General features: G+C 42.3%; 1 protein-coding gene across 3 annotated transcripts in view; it reads right to left on the reverse strand.

The window, feature by feature from the left end:
- Positions 1-19,052, reverse strand: part of Cntnap5 (contactin associated protein family member 5) — a 920,429-nt gene that overhangs the window by 510,896 nt on the left and 390,481 nt on the right. For all 3 annotated transcript variants that reach the window (XM_059280761.1, XM_059280759.1, XM_059280758.1), the window contains exon 4: positions 8,917-9,064. In XM_059280761.1, the coding sequence (XP_059136744.1) occupies positions 8,917-9,064 (148 nt within the window). The remainder of the gene's footprint in view (positions 1-8,916; positions 9,065-19,052) is intronic.

A 19,052-nucleotide genomic window follows, 5' to 3' on the forward strand; every position in this document is an offset into this window, starting at 1 on the left:
TTGGGATTGGTGGACATGCAACCTAGACTGTTTTCTCAACATTTATTTATTTACTATGAGGGAGGGTGCATGTGCACCATAGGACAACTCTTGGGAGTTGGATCTCTCCTTCCCCTGTATGGATCCCAGGGATCCAAGTCAGGTCATTAGGCTTCATGGCAAGAGCCTTTACCCACTAAACCATCTTACTGGCTCTGTTTGAAAATTCTTAAGATCCACAATTATGGTGATATTGTATTTGTATTAAAATGTTATTTGTATGTTAATAAATAAAGTTTCCCAGGGGTCAGAGCTATTAGCAAGCCATAGGAAAGCAGGGCAGTGGTGGCGTACGCTTGTAATTCCAGCACTTGGTAGGCAGAGCTAGGTACGTCTCTTTGTGTTCAGGGATATAGCCAGTATTAGATACACGTGCCTTTAATCTCAATACCAATCATGGAAAACCTGGAACTCTATACAGACAGGCCGTGATGAGGCGGTCATGTGGTTGGGTTTACCACCAATGAGAAGGCAGAACAGAAATTCTATATAAGGACTTTAACACAGAAAGTAGTTCTGGTTGGGAGAGGTAGGACCACCACAGAAGGAAGGGTAAGATTTTAGCTCTTAGCTCTGACCTCTTGGCTTTCTTCTTTGCATTTGTTCTGTGTTTCTTATTTAATAAGAAGGTTGGTTACATCTACACACAATTACTTATAAAAATGACAGGGCAAACTAAGAAGGAATTAATTATAAAAAATAGTTACATAGAAATGGAGCTTGAGACAATGGGCTTAAATTCTGGCTCTTTATCATAACTACCCATAAACAACAGAAAGACTCTTGTGGTCAGAGTCGGTATTTTTATGTTGTTTTTCTTTTGAGACAGGGACTCTGGCCCATACTGGCTTTGAACTGGCTACGTAGCTGAGGTTGACCTTGAACTTCTGATCCTTCTGACTCTACCTCCTGATTATAGGTAAGCACATTATGCCAGCTTTATATCATGCTAGCAACTGAGGCTGTGCTTTGTGCATGCTAGGGCAGCATTCTTCTAATAGAGCAACACTCCAGGCTCCAGGGACTTATTTAGAAACCAATGGAAACAAGTGATTCTTATGCAGAATTAGGTGTGAAGGTGCAGGTGAGGGACACAGGAGTGGAGATGTGTGAGTATAAGGAGCTGTTGCTCCTGGCAACAATTCAACATTGTCCCTGGAGCCTCTTAATGGCTTGTGTTCGGAAATTGTAGGTTGCTGTTTTTGACTTTGGGAGTAAAAAACTAGCCTGGGTGTCGTAAGATTGATTATGATCTTTTTCTTCCAAGAAAATGTTTTATGCCGCATGATTGAATACTTCCAGACATAAATGCAGGGCCACAAGGGAAGACTAATGCCAACTTTGTTCAGACCCCACCTTACCTTAGCAAATATGGTTTATGACATTAGAGATGCTGTGTCTTAGATGTTCAATTACTACGGAATGAAATTGGCCCTATCTGTGCAGAGTACTAGGGATCAAGAACATACCCTTCTTGGCTGTATGGAACTCATAACTTGGTAGGTGATACAGGTAATTTTCAATGAAACATACCTATAAATTATTAAATAAAGTCATTTAAAACAGATGGAAGAATGATAAGTAACAGATGATAGATGAATTAGTAGGTAAAATATGATAAATAGTAGAAAAAGACATGATAGACAGACAGACAGACGATGTTATCTCCGTCTATTGCTATTTGTTCTTTTAGAACTTAGAAACCTCACCAAAAGGGATGGGGATTCTTCCAGCAACACTCTCTATTAGAAATCCAGGCTCAGTAAGGCTTCCCCAGTCAAGCTCTGCTAAAGGTTCTGTGAGCCGAATCTGATGATGTTTTGCATGTATATATGTAGCTATCTGAGTGCTATCTGCTTGTCTACCTGCTGCTTATTCTTTTATTTTCTATTGCCACATACTTAATAAGCCTACTCATTCTAACCAAAAGTATGGCTACAGTATCTCATTCTCTGGACAGTACAAAACAACTTGCTAAGTAATTGAGAATAAACTTCTCAGGCTCTTGAGTGTACCTCAGTGAGGTGGGAACAGAGGCATGAGCCACCATACTATGTTAAGAGGGTGCTGGGAATCAAACTCAGATCTAGGCGAATAGTCAACCAACTGAGGTACATCCTAAGGTTATGAATTCTACCATTTTTTTTTATCAATATACTGAGACAGAATTGGAGCTTTACAGGCCCACAGAAACAAGTGTAATTCTCTTAAAAAGTAGAAATGACTGTATTAACAAAAAGTAATTCAATGTGACCTGCCTGCCTAAGCCGAGACAATGAGACTGGCCTAGCACATGTGTCTACCCATTCAACAAATAAGCAGTTTTAACGCTCCTAAAACTGCTTATTCTGTCATGGTCTTTAACTTACCTGCTAGTGCAAGGAACTGAAAAGGAAGATGGGTATCAACGTAGCATCAACAAACAGACAGGAGTCTGGTTTGTGGTACCATGTAGTAAATGAAGTCATACCTTAGAATCACACATTATTAGCAGGTGCACAGGAAGTAAGTCAGGTACTTTTAAGGGGCATTAGAATGTACACCTTTGAGAATGTCACTGATAAACTGAAAATCACATTGACATACAGCCAGGGGAAATGTTATTATTTGTTCAAGGACGTGCACAGGTCCTGAGGTACTGAAGTTCTGGCACAAGTCAGGAACAATGAGGTTGTTGGGCCAGAAAGCAGGAAAGAAAGATAAAGACAGGGATAGAAAGAGAAGAAGAGCAGTGTAGGGAGGGAAGAGAAGAGGAGGGATGAGGAGGGAAAGTGGGGGAAGAGGAGAGGAGAGAAGAGAGTTATAGGGGAGTGTTACTGGGAATTTTGGTTGTGGAATCTCAATTATATTAGAGAATCAGGAAGCTGGGGAAACGTGATTATTACGTATAAAGATCATTTTGGTGTTTATGAAATGTAGAGGTGGTTGCATGAGGATGAGAACAGAAACTACTGATACCCAGCAGTTGAGCACAGAGGCTTTCCTGCACAGGGTGGAGGATGTGGGTTCAGGGTATTTGCTGATACAGCTTCTGGGACTTGTGGGATGGTTACTAGACAAGGCAATAGAGGGAAGAGCAATGATAAACTCCTTCTCAGGATCAACACCGACAGGCAGGGTGTAGTAGTCATTGGCCGAGACAGAAGAGATAGGGAGAAGAAAATCTGCAGACACTGGTTAGACAAGATTCTTTTTGTCTATATTAAACTGGAGACATTTAACACATTTTCATGTGGAAGCAGAAAGAGGGCAACTGTGTATTAATATTTCCGTAGGCCAGGGTGGAAGACAGATGTGGAAGTGATAAACATGTAATCACTTTTGTAATGAATGGGATGTTCACAGCCATGGGACCCTATGATAAACGTGTAATCACTTTTGTAATGAATGGGATGTGCACAGCCATGGGACCCTATGAGTTTAGCAACCATGAACTATAGACAGAAAAGCTCAGAGACCTGAAGCTAACGGGAAACCTTAAAGGGAAAGGGGTCATAAGTGAAAAAGTGAAAAAGATAGATTTGCTTTCCTTAAAAAAACAAAAACAACACAAACAAATAATAAATTTTTATTTATTCTTTGAAAATTTTATAGATTCATAATTCCCTCTTCAACTTCCCTTGCCTCCTCATCTCATCAACCTTCCTACTTTCCTATTCTTAAAAAGAAACCTGCAGAGCCAATGAATGACATATATACGTACACAGCAACCCACTCCTAATCCTCAAACCCAGGGAACATCCTAGAAGAGGTGGTAGGAAGGATCTGAGAGATAGAGGGTTGGGAGGGTGCTCTGAAACGCTATCTTCTGCTTTTGTGTCTCAGTATCTTGTTATGCAGTCCAGGCTGGCTTCAAATCCAACTAATGATATTTCTGCGTCTTTATCTCATGGGTGCTGAAATTGCAGATGTATGCTACCTCACTGGGCTCAAAAGACTCTGTCTCTGTCTCTGTCTGACTGTCTGTCTGTCTGTCTGTCTGTCTCTCTCTCTCTTGTGTGTGTGTTTGTCTCTGTGTGTGTATGTGTTGTGTGTTGTAAGCGTGTTTTTTTGTGTGTAAATGTGTGTACGTGTCTGGGTGTCTAATTTGAGGAGGACACAGGAAAGGGTTAATATAGGGTATCTTCGTCTTCAACTCTTCCCCTTATTTTTTGAGACAGGGTCTCTCACTAGACCTGCAACTCTACAGTTTGGTCAGACTAGTTGCCCAACAAGCCTCAGAGCCCCTCCTGAATCTGCATCCTCAGCACTGGGATCATAGGTACATGCTAGCAGGCCCAACTCTTTTTCTTTTAAACATCTGTTCAGGAGGGTCACTTTAGGTCACCATGCTCAGCAAGCAAGGACTTTATTGACTGAGACATCTCTCCAGCCGTAAAGATGCTTTTTAAAATAAGTCAAGTAGTAGCTTGAAATAATGACTGTGGAGGGTATTTGGCTATGTGGAGGCCACTGGCAAGTCTTGATGAAAACAATTGTCCCATAGAAACAGTAAGTAGAGTGTTTATACATCGTCAATAGAATTAAGCCAGTGTGAATTTCACAGAGCAGACCATTCATTGATGGGCTTGAAAGTGGGAGGAGCTAAAGGTGCTGTCCAAATGGAGAATGCCTTCTTCACCTGACACTCAGTTCTGCTCTTTAACCAGCCCACTGTTTGAATCAAACTCATTCAGGCTATGGTGTGTTATTCCCTTTATTTAAAAATCACTTGATTACAGGGCTGCAGAGCTTGCTCAGAGGCAAACAGTACTGGCTGCTCTTCCAGAGGACTCAGGTTCAATTTCCAGTACCCACGAAGCAGCTCATAACTCTTCTAATGTCCTGTTCTGGCTTCTTTGAGTATGGCATTTATGTGGTACATTGACAGACATGGAGGTAGAACACCCATACACATAAAATTTAAATTAAAATCAAATAAATAGAATCAACTGGTTACAGACCTAACTTATATGATATCTCAGCAACTCTTGGAACAGTATGTGGCTGTATACCTTGGAGCTAGAGCCCTGCCAAGTTGACCCATCCAGCTAACCCTCAGTTGTCTAAAGACTTTGGTGAAGTTCATGCAAATAGAGGCAGGGAGAGAAAGCAATAACTAAGGACAGATTTTAGAAAAAGTATTGTGTAGAAAGAAGATGATTAAAAGGAGAGGGAGGTCTTAAACAGGGCCACAAGGTCTTTGGTTAAGGTTGTTTGGCATATATGGCAGGGTTTTATGTTAATGGAAACAGTCCAGGGACAAATGGGGATACAGTGATAGTAGAAAGCTGTGCCTGTGGTGTCTATTCTCAGTTGTCAACTTGACATGCCTGAAAAGAATGTCCTCCATAAAATCTGCCTGTGCACATATTCATGGGGCATTCTCTTGATGGCTAATTCATGAAAGAGGACTCCTCCCATTGAGGGCAGTGCCATTCTTAGGCAGTTGGGTGTGGACTACATAAGAATAAAGGTGACTATGAGCTGAGGAGTTAACCAGTAAGCATAATTCCTCCATAGATTCCATTTCAGGATCTACCTCCAGGTTCTTGCCTTGAGCTCCTGCTCTGGTTTTCCTCCATTGTGTACTATAAATCAAATAAACCCTTCTTGCCCCAAGTTGCTTTGGTCAGTGTTTTAGCATATCAACAGAGGAACAAACTAGAACAGACTGAATCCAGAAGCCATGGTGAGGGCTTGGGTTTTCATACAGAGAGACATATGTGTAGGGTCATGGGAAATCAATGCCAGCTACTGGTATAAAACTAGGAAGCTCATTCTGTCTTGAATAGCTCCCCAGGGTGGATAACACCCCACTGATGGTCAGTTTTACTGGGTAAATTCCATCATTTTAGATAATTCACTAGATACAGGGGAGCCTGCAGTGGAGGGGGCAGGCCTGGGTTCCTACAAAGTCAGGAGTATCTTAGATTGAACCAGAGTTGGATTTAGCAGATCTGTGGGTACATTTCTACTTCAGAAAAAAGTACATACTTTCTTGGGAGGAGATACTTCATTGGCATAGATTATGAATGAGTCCATCACTGGAGAAAGCTAAAATGTTGCTCAAGGATACCTTCCAACACAAGGGCATTAGTTGGATCCCCAGGTGGTGGGAGAATGCTGAGGTGCTGGTATGTGCCCAGTGCTGGGAAGGGAGAGACAAGCAGAGGCCTGGGTCTACTGACTGGCCAGCCTGGCCTACTAGTTAAGCTCCAGGAGAGGTAATATGTGCTTATAGGTCCAGCCTTGGAGAGGGAGAGACTATGATCCCTAGGGTTCACTGGCCTATCAATCCCCAGGCCAGCAACAGGTCCTGTCTCCAAAAAACAAGGTGAGCAATAACTGTAGGAGGACAGCTGATGTTGACTTCTGGCCTCTACACACACGCCCATACATGTACTGGCAATCCTGTACAGACGCATGCACCAACACACACATACATATATACACTTAATGTAATAGCTATAATCTAAGTGAAACCATGATCCTTTGGGATCATACAGGCATACAGGGTGAGTGGATAAAATGTATAATAATGAAAAACGTCATTCTGGGGGAAAAATTAAAGTATGGATATATTTGAAAGACTAATAAAAATCACTCGACCAGGGCAAGAAAATGACTCCTTAGTGAGTAAGCATACTTGCTGCCAAACCTTATAACCTGAGCTCAGTCCTCAGGATCCACATGGTAAAATGAGGGAACAGATTCTCAGTAGTTGTTCTCTGACCTCCACATGCACACTGTGATGTCATGTATGTGTGTGGACATGTACACACACACACACACACACACACACACACACACACACACACACACACTCTAAAATGTAATTGAAATTATTAGACCCAAAGAGGTCACTGCATAAATAACATAAACTTTCTCAAGTGTTTTTTCATCATGAAGTTTCTTAACAAATAAGTAAGCAAATACCAACAACAACAGCCACGTACTCTTCCTAGAAGTGATAAAGGGTCCTCACTAAGAGACGAGGTATGGAAGAAATTATAAGCTCCAGACTTCAGGTGGCAAAGTCCTTCCTTGACTAGACTGTCAATGCATCTCTTGTAAATCATACTCTTTCTAAAAATGCATGTTCACGATAAATACAGTCATTCCTCCAAAAAAATGTCTTCCCCACAGGGCTTCATTTTTCTGACAGATATACTTTCACCTATAGTTTACTTGAGGAACCATTAACATTCTATTTTTTGTATTTTCATTCCCCCAAATCTTAATTCAGTGCTTACGACATTGGGGAAGCAAATGCGTTTTCATGGAGCACTTCAAACGCTTCTGAGGCAAGTGCTGTTTTGACCTGGTTTTGATGAACAGCATTAGTGTGCCATATGTGAGCTCCTTCCATGACCCAACCCAGTAATTCACTGAACTGTTGTGATAGTTTTAATTGCCTCATGATAGCAAGGAGTCACCTATGAAGAGAACTTCAGTCAGGGAGTGTTTAGATTTGGTTGGCCTGTGGCCATGTCCGTGGGAGAATTATCTTGATTATGTGAGGACACACCCACTCTGGGTGGCTCCACTGCCTGAGCAGGGTACCCCTGCATTGCTGAGAGTGATGGAACAAGCTGAGCCTAGCATGTGGCCTGCATGCTTTGCTCTGCTCTTAACTGTCAGTGTGATGTGACTAAACTCTTCCGCTTTCTGCCACCTTAACTGCCTGGCAATGATGGATTGTAACCCGAGACCGTGAGCCGAAATAACTATCTCCTTTCCCTTTAAGCTGCTTTGTTGAGGTATTTTATCTCGTTAATAGGAAACAGAGCTAAGATAACTATGGTTTTAAAAAAGTGTGTTGATCGAGTCTGTTCACTACTAATGCATCATTGGATATTGATACAGCAAATAATTACATGAATGCCACTGCTTACAAGAAGAAAATCAATTTATAATGACACAGTTCACATGTTCAGCATCATGCTTACAGGAGAGAAGTAGGATTGCAGCATTCTCCCATGACTCCTTCCTTCTATAACTCTCTTCAGTTCTTTCCATGTTACAGCCTCCTTATGCTTACAGTGGATCCCTACCTCAAATTGACTATCAATACCTCTCAGGATAACACATGGATACTAAGATGGCAGAAGAAGAGACCTGCATGAGTTACCTAGGGTGGAAATTTCCTTTTCTTCTAGAATGCAAAGAAAGAGAGCAGGCTCCTTTCAGGGTAGAATAAGAGCTTCTCAGTATATCACCACACTTTTGGGGAAAAGCTGAGCATAGCTATTTCTGATAGCAAATGGCAAATGGTTACTCAAGTCCCAAGAGTTCTTACTTTGAACTTTTGTTGAGGCTTTATTGCATTATTGCCTCATCCTGTAGAGCCCTGTAGAGTATAAGAACATTTCTACTTCTCAGCTGATGTACACATTTTATATACGTGTGTGTGTGTGTGTGTGTGTGTGTGTGTGTGTGTGTGTTATTTAAAGTCTAGAATAAAATGAGATAACTAGAGGCTGGGGAAATAGCTGTGCTTCGAAAGTGCTTGCCTGGCAAACATGAGGATCTGAATTCCATTCCTAAAGCCTACATCAAGCTGGAGGTGAGGGCGTGCACATTTGGAATTGCAGCAGCCAGGAAATGGGGATGACAAGACTTCTCTGTGGGTCACTGGTAAGTCAGCATAGGCTCAGCTGGAAGTTCCATATCAAGTGAAAAATACTAGGTCAGATGATGGACTGTGTTCTTCAGGAACACTGGAGATTTCTGTCTGCCCTGCTTTTGCACCCCCACACATGAATACACACACACACACACACACACACATACATGCATGCACAAATTATAATTACCCATATGAATAATCATGCATTCCATGGGCAACATCATTTACCCACTCAGCTACGTGACTTTGAACATGTGGGTACTTACTGTAGGAGCATCCATAGACCTCCACTCTCATGCCAATCTTCCCACTCGGATTCCACTCCAATGGCACAAAGCGAACAAAGCGGGTTCTTACGGAGTGGAGCAGCTTGTGGTGCACCACACTGTCAGCATTCATGTTTCCTGCAAATGTCTGAAAAGAGAGGGCAACTCAGTGAGCTCTACAGTGCCAAGACATGTCAACATATCTATGCGTGCTTCTCCAATCAGACTTTTGGCAAAGGACCACAGCAAAAGCCCTCGTTTCTTTGACATTGATCTAATGTGGGCAACAGTCCTGCCACATGCATTACACTTTTTTCATTAGCACCAAATACTATATTTTATGATGTTCTTCTCCCTACCATCCATGCCTAGCTGCGTTTTCTGAATAAAGAAAACTTCAGGCTATGACACCTGAAGATTTAAAGTTAACAATAGTGTACAGTTTCAGTTTCCCACATGTCCATACTGACATATGCCCTCCAGGAAGGAACAGGTAACTGACAACGCCCTCCAGGAAGGAACAGGTTTTTTTCTGAAATAATTGTCAATTTTTTTTTGAGGCCAGTTATTGCACCAAGCATGTAACATCCTCATTACTAAATAAATAAATGAATAAATAAACAAACAAACCTAGTGTAGGAAGGGAAGGACAAAAGCAAGTGAATCTTCAAATCGCTCAGTCACTCAGTAGTTAGAAATTCGCCTGAGGTTCAGTTCCACGACTGTCCTATTCCAAAACTCTTGCTTATTTTTGTAGTACCCACTCTCTAACTACACGATCAGCAGGGTTCACAGGAAGGAACCATCACAGTCTCTCCCTCCCTCTCCTTCTCTCTCTTTCTCTGTATATATATATATATATATATATATATATATATATATATATATATATGTACATACACATATATAGAAAGAGAGATAGATATAGATATAGATAGATAGATATTTCATTTTTTCTGTTCATTTGTGATTGATATTTATTTGAAAAAAAAATCACACATGGTCTAAAGAGATGGTTCCATGCTTGCTGCTTAGCCCACTACCCAGGGCTAGTGTGGTCAGGGATCTCAGAGGAAAACGTAAAATCGCCACTTTACTAAACCAGAATAATCTCTAACTACATTCTAATATTTATCCTTATACACAAAGGTAAGTGAAGTCCTCACCCCTCATCAAGGAAAGTTTTCCTTGAAACAGATAGAGAAAACATCACAGAAAACTACAACTGATCAAAATGCAGAGAAAAAGTAATTATATGATGCCCAGACCCACCTGATACATCTACATACAACACAACTCTTGCACCAAAGACTGAGGGATCATTATGGAAGAGATGGAGGAAAGATTGTTAAGAGCCAGAGGAACAGGAAGTTTCCTGTGAGATTGAGTATCCTAGGTATGTCAGAGAAGCTACATTCTTGAACTCTCAACCACAAGACTGCCTAAATAAGATCCAAGCAAGCCCAACACCAATAGACATGTTAACAGGAAAGGGGAAGTTCATGAGGCTTCAACCCTAGACAAAGAACTACAAGAAACTAAGGAATGCTGAGAGCAGAATAGTCTTCCATCTTCTCTCTTTGATGGACTCCTGGAGCTCTGCCTGGTGTTTGGCTGTGGATTTCTGCATCTGTTTCCATCAGTCATTGGAGAAAAGCTCTGTGATGACAGTTAGGGTATTCACTGATCTGATCACTGGGGTAAGCCAGTTCAGTACAGTCACCCTCTCCACTATTTCTAATAGTCCAAGCAGGGTCATCCTTGGGGATTCCTGGCAACTTCCTTAGCACTGGGTTTCTCTCTATCCCCATGATCTCTCTCTCTATCATGGTATCTCTTTCATTGCTTTCCCACTTAATCCCTGTTCCAGCTCAACCATCCCATTTCCTTACGTTCTCATAGAGGCTAGCCCCTACCCTCCATTGCCCACCCCTCATCACCCTGTTTACTCATGAAGATCTCATCTATTTCCCCTTCCCAGGGTGGTCCATGCATCCTTCTTTGGGTCTTCATTGTTAGCTAGCTTCCCTGGAGTTGTGGGTTGTTGTCTGATTATCCTTTGCTTTATATCTATTATCCACTTATGAGTGGGTAGTGCATCAGGATCATGATGAGAAAACCTGCAGAAACAACCAAACCAAACTAGTGAGAACTCATGAAAGTTGGATCAATGGTTGTGGAGCCTGCATGGGACTAGACTAGGCCCTCTGCATGGTGAGACAATTGTGTAGCTTGATCTGCTTGGGGGGCCCCCTGGCAGTAGGATCAGAATCCATCCCTGGTAAACGATCAGGCTTTTTGGAGCCCACTATTTAGGATGGGACACCTCATGAAGCCTTGAGGCAGGGGGAAGGGCTTGGACTTGCCTCTACTGGATGTGCCTATCCATGGGAGACTTTGCCTTCTTGTGGGGGGAGTGGGGGTGGGTTGGGAGGGGATGGCTTGGGAGGGGGCAGGAGGAGGGAAGAGGGGGATCTTTAATTGGTATGTAAAATGAATGAAAAAAATTTTCTTAATAAAAAAAAAAGAATAATCTTCCCTTGGGAAGTGCTCCTCAACTGGTTATCCACTATCAAATGCTCAGTCCTAAAATCAGATACATACAGGTTCCTGAACATGTTTCATATAAACACACACACACACACACACACACACACACACACACACACGCAGAAAACACAGCACAAGTCCTGATTGCTCCACTTGCACTGTGTTTCATAATCTTCATCTACATAACTTATTATTTTACAATTATGTTTTTTTTCTGTAGATGGCATCCAAAGACTTAAACCTCATCTTTAAAAAATTGTGGTCAAACATCTGTAAGAAAAATCAGCGTTTAAACCTTTTAAAGTCCATAGCTCAGTATCAGTAAGTGAATTTATGGTGTATACAACTCTTCCCATTGAGTTTGTCCACACTATTGTCTATGTCCCAGTGACAGGTTATGAGCTGCCACTCAGAGGTGTGTGTGTTTTATTGGGACATGATTGACCTTCTCAGCTTCAGTAATCTGTAGTCTACCTGCGCATGTGCAGTGAAATCAACCAATAGAGATCTGATTCCCTCTAATGGCCAAAGTCAACACCAAGAGAAAAGATTTAAGACACGGGGAGGAAGGCAGAGAGAGAGGGAGACAGACAGACAGACAGACAGGAGAGAGAGAGACAGAGAGACAGACAGACAGAGACAGACAGAGAGAAAGAAAAACAGACAGGCAGACAGGCAAACAGACAGACAGACACAGAGAAAAAGATTCCTAAAGGACACACTTGTGAAAATACCATTGTTTGAAAGTATATTGTGTATTCTAAAGCAGGGACATACTGATACCTGGAAGCCACATGCAAAGCCCTTGAAAACCAACATTGCTAAATGCCATCCAAAGGCCTGTCTCTCCAAGAGGGCAAACTAAAGGGAAGGAGATACTGGAAGCTTGGAGCTAATCCCAAAGGCATTTTCTTTTATTTGATAAGCTACCTTTAATAAGACATGAAGTAATTAACGTGCAAACCGCAGAGTTAAAGTTGAAATGCATAAATCCACTCCAGCTTCCCAGTTCCCAACTGCTCTTCTGGGGTGTCTGATAAAGTGAGTTTCCATCAGGCACTCAGATAATGGAAAAAAGAAGTTATAAGCAAGGCATTGGCCAATATTGGTGACTGAGGGGGATTGTAAAACATTATATTTTGGGAGATAAAAGGAAAATGAAAACATTGAATTCTCCTCTGAGTTCTAGCTTTTTTTTTAAATTAGTGATGAATGTCTGTTTTGTCATTGTAAATGAACAGAAATGTAGCTGCTATTTTACAGGACAGTCACTGATTCACACTGAAAGGCCGCCGGTCCTTATTTGAGGGCCCTGTAGGAACTTGGTTGTATCTTTGTGGTCAGTGAGGGGAGATGTTTGATCCACGTTATACATCTCTGTTATGTAACATTTTTCTCTAGGATTGAAACACTCCATTCTGAAGGAAGCTCCTTAAGCAGGAAGGTAAACAACTCAAAAATAACTTCAGGAGGTCCCGGAACTGACCAGAGTAGGTCAGTCCACTAGGCCCCTCCCTGCAGAGTAAGCAATAACAGCTAAATGTCATGCTCTGAGGAGCAGAGCCAAACTTCAACGAAGACTCTCAGACCAGACCAGCTGCCTGGAGGAAAGCAGGAACCAGGCAAGCTGCCTGAAGAGCTTCAGACAAACCCAGGAACCTGGAAAGGACACTTTTTAACCTGCTGAGCTTCCTCCAGGTTGTGCAGTGGGCTCCAGCTTCCCAGTATTGGGCTCCAGCTTCCCAGCATTGGGCTCCAGCTTCCCAGTATTGGGCTCCAGCTTCCCAGTATTGGGCTCCAGCTTCCCAGCATTGGGCTCCAGCTTCCCAGTATTGGGCTACAGCTTCCCAGTATTGGGCTCCAGCTTCCCAGCATTGTGAATTGTCACCCTCAGGGATGGGCCTTGATGATGCAGCTGTCTTTGAGTCATTTATGGCCCTGTGAATAACCCCTCATCCATACCCCTGTAACTAATCCCAATAAAACTCAATAGTTTACCAAGTTGGACTTGGGTGATATCCATACTTTTGTCTCTCATGGGTTCCCTGTCTGGAGTAAGTAGACATGTTGCATCTCCCCAGGAAAGTTTTGTCACACAACACCCTTCCCCATGGCATTTTGCCTCCTTTCTCTGGTTTTGGCCTCTATAGTAAGGAACAATACAAGAATTTCAGGAAACAATGCATCTTGACTGACAAGGGTTCACATTAATATGATTCAACTTGGAGATGGTATGAAATGATAGTGATTTAGTAGAATCTGTACATCCAGTGATGATGAGCAGTGTGGTCCTCTCTCCCGGCATGCTGAACAGTATGCTTGAGTTGACACTGCTGCCAGCCACAAAGATAAACTACTGGCACATCTGTGCTGAGCTAGGTGTAGTATATAGCGTGCACTTATAAAGTACAGTGGATTTATCAGGATGTGAAATTTTGAAGGATGTACAGATGGCTATCCAGGTATTATGGTTGTGACCACAGGTGGAGATTGGTTAATGATGCCTATGCTGATAGGACTGAATTAGAACAATCAGGACTCATGTCACTCCCTTACCCCTAGGAAACACTCTCCCCCTCTGACTATTCAGTAGGGTAGTAACCATACCACATATGACATCGTGCTGTCTCCAGTGAGTCTCTCATTAGAAATTCCTCTAGGGAATTGGCTATTTTCTTAGTACTACACATCCCCGGCCCAGCCTCTGACACTTATGATCTTGTATAGTAAAAGGCCACCTGGGCAGCTGGCTCTTCTTCAGTTTTGTGACCACAGTTGACAGTCACTCTCCTAGTCATAAGAGAAAATAAAATGAAAGCCAAAGTCCTAATGTTGTCCACTTTGTTGTTAATTTACCTGTATTAAAGTTATTTTGCATGCAAATCTTACCACATGTAATGTTTCCAGATACACCTGCTCTTCACATAACGCAGGTCCCTTTATGTGACAAGTTTCTATAAACTTACTGGAAATTATATCCTGTCCATAAAGGATTGAGGGCAATGTTTTAATTAATTCCTTCCATTTGAAGAACAAAACAGAGACCCAGACAACAGTAACAGGAGTAGCAAGCCTTCCCTCGATATGTAGGACCTCATTACCCCGGAGCATCTAGATCCCTCCCCTAAGTCTCCTTCTCAGGGCAGCTAGTCCTAGGGCCTAAGAGCTGATTCATTCAGGAAAGTGATTCCCATGCAAGCATGAGGACCAGAGGTCAATTTCTTGAACTCATGTAAAAGTCAAGCACCAGAGTGCAGATGTGTAGTCACAGCACTGAGGAGGTGCTGAAAGGATCCCTGAAGTTCATCGGACAGTAGCCTAACTAAACTTGATGGGCAGCCTCCAGGTTCTGTCTCAAAAAATAAGATGTTGCGATGACAAGATGGTTCAGTGGACAGAGCCTTATGCCCAGCCTTGAAGACCAAAATTTAATCCCTAGATACTACAAGTCAACCAGAGGCAGCTGACTACTGAAGGTTCTGACTCTATATATGTCTGTGCAAACACACACACCCACCCACCCACCCACCCACACACGCGCGCGCACACACACACACACACACACACACACACACATAAATAATAGGTAGGTAGATAGATATAGACAGACAGACAGACAGGTAGATAGATTAGATAGATAGATAGATAGATAGATAGATAGATAGATAGATAGATAGATAGATAAATTTTAAAAGGTGAAAAGCAATTAAGAAAATCATCTCATGTAAACTGTGGCTTCTGTGTGCTATTTACAAACCCTGTGCACACACATGCATGCACCCCCACACACAGAAATAAAAACTAAAAAGTGATTATTCAATTTCTTTTTCCTTATCATTTGTCTAGTTTGATGAACAATTATGATTCTCTAGAAATTACTCTCTTCTACCAATAATTTAAATTTAAGTAAAGTTCTTTGGACATCCAGAATTGTAAACATCAAAAAGATTTCTTGGAAAAGTAATTTTGAAGCAGAAGTAGATGATGCTTCCAACCACCTTGTCCCTGCCCATGCCTACACTAACAACTGATCACCTTTGTTTTGGAAGAAAGCTTCTTCATAAGTAGCTCCAGCTTCTTCTGATAGCAATAAGAACCTTGTCAGCTGTACAAACAGTGGAGCAGCTTCCTTATGGCAACCAGTGTGTGCTTCAACTGTTGCAACAAAATAAATAAACCATGTATGTCAACAGTGTTAATTATTTTGCTCACTGTCTTGACAAAATACCAGAGCAACTTAAGGGAGAAAGAGTTTATTTTGATGCAGAGTTGGAGGGGATGCAGTCCATCATTCATGGCAACAGGAACAGAGAGGCCTGCTGGTCATAGAGCATACATAGTCAGGAAGCAGAGAATGAACAGGAAGTTGATCAGGACTATAGAGTCTCCTCGCCCATCCCGAGTCAGTAGTCCACTTCCCCCCATGAGGCTCTGTCTCCTAAAGGTTCCACAATGTTCCCAATCACAAACAGCACCACCAGCTGGGAGCCAAGTGTTCAAACACATAGGCTTATGGTGGGATGTTTTGCATTCAAACCACAACATCAATCAAGGGCCAAACAAGTATATGATTTTTTTTTTTTTTTTGCCAATTGACTTAGATGATTCAGACATCTAGTTAGTCATAAAGGCCAAAGGCACATAGATATTAAATTACTGAGTACAAATGGTCCACACCAAACCCTTGCATTGCTGTTGAGTTTTTGCAGCTCCATCTGTGTGGAGGATAAGGGTTGATAAAGTGACTATTGACAAGCATGTCTCATGTTTATGTTTCCATCTCTACACTGCAGGTGTAACACCAATATGTATGCAGCTCTGCCATATGCCGCACACTTGGGAAGACTGAAACACTCCCTTAGCAAAATCAGTCTTTTCACACTCCACTAGAAAAAGAGAATACCTTTACCCTTATGAAAAACAAATAGAAAAATTGCCTGTAGAAAGCTACTATACCAAAGCTGACAGCAGGGTTAGGCCTTCTCTTGTTAGATCTGGGGTAAGATGTGAGATTTCTGTAAGGACTAGGCCAAGAGATAGGAGGGAGCTCACTTATGTGTCTAAGGTAAGACACCAGGAAAAGCAGGTTTAATAATGAAAACCAAGCCAGAAGACTAGCTAAGCTTGTTAACCAGGAGACATGGCAATGACTCCAGGTGTGGTCCTTTTATGCTTGTATGCATAGCAATGGTTCCAGAATGTTCTTGCTAACTGCATGCACAAGCTTAACCATATGCTGCTCTTATTGCCACTTGGCAAATGAAGTATATTGTATATGAATGTGTGTATGTATACGATTTTAAATTTGTCTTCTATCTCTATCTAGTACTTACCCTCTATCAATTATTGTGTATCACTGCCATCACACTGAAAACTGCATGAAACAAATTTTCTTAGAGTCACAATGAATACCTACTGAATGGACAGCACAGTGATACTTGGCATTTGTCCTCTGAGATTTAGAGCTACTACTTTCTCACGGAGCACCTTATAGGATTAGTGCTCCCCAGAAATGTGAACATATTGTCATGATGTGAGAAATCATTTCCAGAATTTTAAATTTTTTGTTAGCGTGTTGGAGACGAAGTCTTATTATGTAGCCTAGGTTGGCCTCAGACTCCCAATCCTTCTGCCTCAGCCTCCAGAATAGAATACCCCATAGGTGTATGGTACCTGAGAGTCTGGCTCATGACTTTCAATGGGAAATAAAAGGATAGGAGTTCTAAGACACACTCTTTTTTTTTTCATTATTTAAGATTTTTTTAAATTCATTTTACATACCAACCATAGATCCCCCTCTCATCCTCTTCCCACTAACCCGCCAGCCTCTCCCCATCCCCCATCCCCTCCTCTGAAAGGGTAAGTCCTCCCATGGGGAGTTAGCAAAGCCTGGCACATTCAGTTAAGGCAGGATCAAGCCCCTCCCAGGGGCATCAAGGCTGAGCAAGGTGTCCCAGCATAGGTAATGGGCTCCAAATAGCCAGTTCACACACCAGGGATAGATCCTGATCCCACTGCCAGTAGCCCTTGAAAAGACCCAGCTACACAACTGTCTTGCATGCAGGCTCCACAGCTGTCAGTCTAAAGTTCGTGAGTTCCCATGAGCTTGGTTCAGTTGCCTTTGTAGATTTCCCCATCATGATCTTAACTCCCCTATTCATGTAATCTTTCTTCCCTCTTTTCAGCTTGACTCCTGGAGCTCAGCCTGGTGCTTGGCTGTGGATCTCTGCATCTGCTTTCATCAGTTACTAGATGATAGCTCTATGATGACTGTTAAGGTATACACCAATCTGATTTCCGGGGTAAGCCAGCTCAGGCATCCTCTCCACTATTGCTAGTGGCTAAAACACTTTTAAGTAAGGGCCACTGGAATGTCCTTGCAGCTTAGAGTTTCTTCCACCCCTACAGCTGACCACAAGGTTCTTCATTCTCAGACTAGAATGCTGTAGAGGAGCAAATAAATGGTTAGCACTGAGGAGCCCATGCTATCAGTGTACCGGGAGGGTGAGGAAAGAATCACATGGTGTTGATGGGTAGTACCTGCTGTTTCCTTCTTGATGGTGTCTCTGATGGTGATGATCAGTTTGCTGACTCCTCCAGTGAGACATGACTACAGAGTGCTTTCCTAGTCCTTTACTTTTAATTACCAGGGGCAGGTTATGCCTGCTGCTGGTTGCATGACCATGAGATGATGACCAGAAAGTTGCTTTCACTGTATTTTATATTATTTCCTCTCAGAGCTGTTTAGGCTCAGACCCAGATATCAGTGTCTGTACCAGTAGATAACTCCCAACTTGCTTGTCAGGTGAGCAGTTTCCTTCCAAGATCATCTAACTTCCACGACTGAGAACTTGGGGGAGACAGCAGCCTCTCACTGGAAAAGAAACATAAAAGCTGATAGCAGGGGTCTTTTTCCTTTCAGTGTCCTGAGATACGGACTCCAGCAAAGGCCAGGTAAGTTTGGTGTCAGCCTTTGGTAGAACTATGCAATAGACTGAGCTGATCAGTCTCCTCTCTCCTGCTCTCACTTTCATTTCCATGTTTACTTGACTTTACTGGGCAAGTGGATCTGGAAAATCATAAGTTGTTCAAGCAGTGATTTCTCCCATAAGGAAACGCAAACAAACAAACAAAAACAAACAATATTTGCAATTTTTAAAGGGATTCTTGGAATACAATGGAGTAAAAAAAGAAAAAGAAAGAGAGGCAGAGAACATTTCCATGCCAATGGAAGTCATTTCTGATACCAGCTTTGCTGATAAATTGAGGCCAAACCCTTGGCTGTTTGCTGCAGTCTTTGAGGTCTGGCCCTGAGTGAGTGGAAACTAATTAAATACCTAGCAACATGCTTTTGACAGTAGAAAAGATCGCATATGGTGCTGGTGAGACAGCGCAGTCAGGAATGCTTGCTGTGCAAGTATGAGGATGTGCATTCCATCCTCAGGACACCATAAAAATTTGGACCCAGGTTCACCTATGTTCCAATGCTGGGGACAGAGACCAGGGGATCTCTGGGGCTTGCAAGCTAGCTAGAGCTAGCTAGCCTAGTTGAGGTTGTGATGTACAGGTTCAGAGAGAAACAACTG

The sequence above is a fragment of the Peromyscus eremicus genome, chromosome 15 (genome assembly GCF_949786415.1).
Source record: "Peromyscus eremicus chromosome 15, PerEre_H2_v1, whole genome shotgun sequence".
NCBI classification, from domain to species: Eukaryota; Metazoa; Chordata; class Mammalia; order Rodentia; family Cricetidae; genus Peromyscus; species Peromyscus eremicus.